We start from the raw sequence: 4,801 nt of genomic DNA on the forward strand, positions 1-4,801 counted from the left end.
ATTTAAATTGACTTCCAGGTCGTTTTTTTATAAAGGGCATTTTCCCCTAACCATATTAAATGCATGCATGCATCATATCAAATTCTTAGAATTTATTAATAATTTCATTTAATATAATAAGACACTATAGGGCTGTTACTAATAAAATAAAAAAAAATCAATTAATTATCAATCAAGGTATTAACAAAACCAATCTTTCCACTGCAGAAGAAACAGAAACAGCTGAAGTGGCATTAGATGCATTTACATAGACAGCTTAAAGGGCACCTATTATGCCCTTTTTACAAGATGTAATATTGATCTTGGGTGTCCCCAGTGTCAAGTTTCAGCCCAAAATACCCAACAGATCATTTATTATAACAGCTGGAAAATGTCATTTTTTGGGGTGTGAGACTGACTTGGTTTAATGGGGATTAAAAAATGAGGAGTGGGTGGATTTTTAGCATTGTAGGGTGGTTGTGTTCACACACTGCCAACACACATTTATGTCCAAACACAGTGTAAAAGTGGATTTTGCATAACAGGTGCCCTTTAATGAAGCATGAATGCATTTACACTGCAAAATTATAACAGCATAAATAATGTTATGAGCTTGGTGTTTTACATCAGTTTAAAATATACAAATATGAAATGTTGGGATGAAAATGCAAAGATAAACTACTTTTAAATATGAAAGTAAGTGACTGTCTTAACAAGTGAGTCATTGAGGCATTCATTCAAACGATTCGTTCAGACAGCTGATTCATTCAACAAAGTGCCTGTCTTTATGAATGGACCAGTGAATCACGGACTCAAATGATTCATAAACGCTGAATCATTCAGTAATGAAACACCGTTGTTCTGTCATGATCTTTGTTTGGGACTAATTTTGTTAACCAAATTGAGCAAAAACTGTCAACATTGACAGTATTGTACTAAAATGTATATTAAGTACTCGTTTGAACTCTTATAAAATCGGTGTCAAATTTACATTTGTGGTTTTCAGGGAAAACGGCACTCTCTTGGTCGTGTCAAGTTGCTTAACTAGGCTATATGTTATAAATATAAAAACTAAGTTGCATTATTACCGCAGTATGTTTCTTCTGTGTGCAGTTGTTTATTTGTTTTGATTTCTCCACGAGATTGTTTCACATACAGACAGGCTGCATGAGCCTCAACTGGCACAAGCTTGTTACTGTTGATTATCCATTATCAATAGCTGTTCACACTGAATGAAATAAAATCAGAAGCATTCTTGCCGTTCTCAGTGCCATCAAAATAAAAGTCCCGTCTTGAACACAACGGCCAAACAGAAAAACGTATTGGCCAATGCCGATATATCGGTCGACCACTAGTGTTAATGTCAAGCCCTGGTTGCCAGTATGTTCAAAACCTGTTTGAGTTTGAGTTTGACGTCGTCTAGTCCTCCGATCTGCTCCCAGCTGACGGGTTTGAAGTCAGTGGCTCCTATACTGCTCCTCAAACACGACGGCTGCACGATCCGCAGCGCCTGCATGAAGTGCTGCATCGACACCAGCTCACTCGCTCCCGCCTGAACAACATCAACAACATCTCAACAAGAGAGGACACAAGAGACTTCTGCTGCTAGAATGGATCTCAGTGACTGTACCTGCGACTGTCGCATGGCCTGCAGCGCTGCTTCTCTACTGAGTGCGCTCAGATCCGCCCCGACGTAGCCACAGGTCATTTCAGCGACAGCATTCAGATCCACTTCAGAGGAGAGCGGCATCTCTCGACACACACTCTTCAGGATACTGCGCCTCTGCAGCAGCGAGGGAGCGCCGACGATCACCTGCAGGACACGCCAGATCCATAAAACACCGCGGCCAAGATTCAAAACAGCTGCTCGTTCAGATACACATGCCTTTGAACAGAGACAGCCAGGAGCATTTCTAGCCATCATATTTTGATCATTTTTTCACACTGTATTGGTAGGCTACTGTCTTCACGTCTATCCAGAGGAGAACTGAGTCTGGTTTCTCCCAAGGTTTTTTCTCCATTCTGACACCGATGTAGTTTTGGTTCCTCTGGCTTGCTTAGTTGGGGACACTTAATTTCAAGTTGTTCTAAACCTGTATAAGTTTCTTTCGTCTGTTCAACATGAAAGAAGATATTCTGAAGAATGTTGGTAACCAAACAGGTGTTGATAGCCACTGACTTGCATGGAAAACAATAATATGAAAGTCAATGGGAACAGAATTAAGAAACTCGTACAGGTTTGTGAATGATGACTGAATTTTAATTTTTGGGTGAACTACGCCTTTAAGAGCTGCTTCGTAGATGACGAACAACAGAAGGCAACTGTAAGTTTTTGTTTCCTGCAGTACGATGGATTGTAGTTGAATATCTCCTAATCCAGTGCTCTTTTTGTTTTGTGTCTTTCTATCCTCTCATCAGGGTTCCCACGCTTCTTGAAAGTACTTGAATTTCAGACATGGATTCAAGGCCTGGAAAGTACTTGAAAACAAACATAGGTCCTTGAAAGTGCTTGAATTAAATTTGAAATAAATGTTGTTTATGGCGCTATTTAAAAATTGTCCTATATGTTCTGTCAAAGACCGAACAAGCGGCACTAATGATTGGGGGTGGAGATGGGGGAGCGCGAAAAAAAAATCTTGTGTGTGTTTGAAAGAGTGGGAACCCTGTCTCATGGTGTGATAAACATCTGCAAATGATTCAGTGCATGAGTGAACTTGTCCGAAAGAATCAAACTGAATCATGAAGGGCCAAAACGCATAGAGACAGACCGCATTTAGGCCATGGCCACACGGGACAATCCAATGCTCTCCATTGACTTTGTATTGCGGGAAGCTGCCTCCCTGTCATTTCTGATTAATAACAAAAAACAGAACAGTGTCTAAAAGCTGCTGTGTGACAAGCTGTACAGCAAACATGCTAAAAACCCCAGAACTACATTTTTATAAGCTGTCGACCACAAAAACACAAATGTTCAAGGACACAAATAGTTGTAGATAATAGTCGGGGTATTTCACGTTGGGCCGTTCAGTTGGATCATTTCTCAAACAAAAGGAAGGTAAGAAAAAGGGACACTGACATAATCTAATAAAATTTAGTTTCTCAGTATATCTCCTCCTCTCAGCTTCACATCGGGTGGTGAAATAATCCTCTGACATGATTAAAATAATTAATGGTTCCTGTCGCCGATTACGTTTCCCTCCAGTGAGCGCAGTTCTCAGAGTAATAGACATGTTGCGCTCTACTTCTGTGTCCTTCAACACTCGTTTTTTTGGTCGACAGCTTATAAAAACATAGTTCTGGGTTTTTTAGCTTGTTTGCTGTACAGCTTGTCACCCAGCAGAAGCCCTCGTGATTGCTGATGCCGTCCATCAGCGTCAGCAGCTGAGCGACGAGCCGGTTCTCTGGAGCGCCGCTGCTCTCCGACCGCCTCGGGCACAGAGAATCGATCTCATCGATCAGCAGAACGCACGGACCCGCCGTCGCCTCCTGCACCTGATCAAACACGCGCCGCAGGTTCTCCTCGCTCTCTCCGGGTCGAGACCCTGTGACTTCCGGCCCGTTTACAGTCACTAGCGTGGCCCCGATGTCCCTCGCCACGCAGCGCACCAGCAGGGTCTTCCCGACGCCGGGCGGCCCGATCAGAAGCAGTCCTCTTGGGCACGACACTCCCAGCTGACGCAGAGTCTCTGGGTAACGCAGAGGAAACGTGATCATTTCTTTCAGCGAGGTGTAAACCTCCTCTAGGCCGCCCGGAGACGCCGCCGAGACCTCCTGACGCCTCTCCAAGTGTTTAACAGTCTGAGCAAGGCTGACCTCCACATGAGTTCTTGCTGTAATCAAACCAGCTTTCTGCGAGCCCGAGTTCACCTTCTCAACCAGCACACACCTGATCTCTGTTTCCGCACCGGACAGGTCCACCAAATGTCCCTGGTGCACATACAGACCCTCCAGCAGCTTGTGAACGCTCGGCTCGGAGACCTTCCGCTTGTGTTCTAGTCTCTGCACAAACACCTTCACGCTCACGCTGGAGAGTCTGGGGCAGGTCAGGGGTGTGATGTGCGCCGGTTTAACCATGAGTCCGGTGAGTGTTTGTGCGCTGAGGTCCGGTGTCGCACACTGGGTGCTGATCTGCAGGAATCCCTCTGCGAGGTCCCGCCGTGGCCATGCGGTGCACAGACAGACCCCCCGCTGAACCCGGATCAGAACCGGAGCGCCCAGCCTCAGGCCTAACCCGGACATCAGAGCCGGACCCATCCGACAGCGCTGCGAGTCCCAGTCCATAGCGTCCCGCCGGAGAACCTTCAGACCCTCCACGAGCGTCATCTCAGAAACCTACAGATAAACAACAGCTCAGTTCAAGAAAACAAGCACAATACTGATCCTCAATAACTCACATTACACTGTATTCACAGTTTTATGTTTATTTACATCAATTGTTGCTACATGTAAAATACAATCATTCTCAACTGAGCGTAACAGCTGGCTCAATCAAAGATTACAATATATAGTCAAAAGTTTTGAACAGTAAGATTTTTTTTTTTTTTGAAGAAGTCTCTTCTGCTCACCAGGCCTGCATGTATTTGATCTAAAGTACAAAAAAAAACAGTAAAATTTTGAAATATTTTTACTATTTAAAATAACTACTTTCTATTTGAATATATTTTAAGCTGTAATTTATTCCTGTGATTTCAAATCTGAATTTTCAGCATCATTACTCCAGTCACATGATCTTCAGAAATCATTCTAATATACTGATTTGCTGCTCAAAAAACATTTATTATTATTATTATGTTGAAAACAGCTGAGTAGAATTTTTTCAGGT

At 43.3% G+C, this 4,801-nt stretch overlaps 1 protein-coding gene across 1 annotated transcript in view; it reads right to left on the reverse strand.

The window, feature by feature from the left end:
- The window catches only part of afg2b (AFG2 AAA ATPase homolog B), a 14,671-nt gene that overhangs the window by 7,696 nt on the left and 2,174 nt on the right, over positions 1–4,801 (reverse strand). The window contains exons 2-4 of the mRNA XM_016488375.1: positions 3,313–4,311; positions 1,610–1,792; positions 1,373–1,531 (exon numbers count right to left, since the gene is read on the reverse strand). Coding sequence (XP_016343861.1) covers positions 1,373–1,531; positions 1,610–1,792; positions 3,313–4,302 — 1,332 coding nt within the window. The 5' untranslated portion in view covers positions 4,303–4,311. The remainder of the gene's footprint in view (positions 1–1,372; positions 1,532–1,609; positions 1,793–3,312; positions 4,312–4,801) is intronic.

Source organism: Sinocyclocheilus anshuiensis, unplaced genomic scaffold (genome assembly GCF_001515605.1).
Source record: "Sinocyclocheilus anshuiensis isolate Anshui unplaced genomic scaffold, SAMN03320099.WGS_v1.1 scaffold1705, whole genome shotgun sequence".
Lineage (NCBI taxonomy): Eukaryota > Metazoa > Chordata > Actinopteri > Cypriniformes > Cyprinidae > Sinocyclocheilus > Sinocyclocheilus anshuiensis.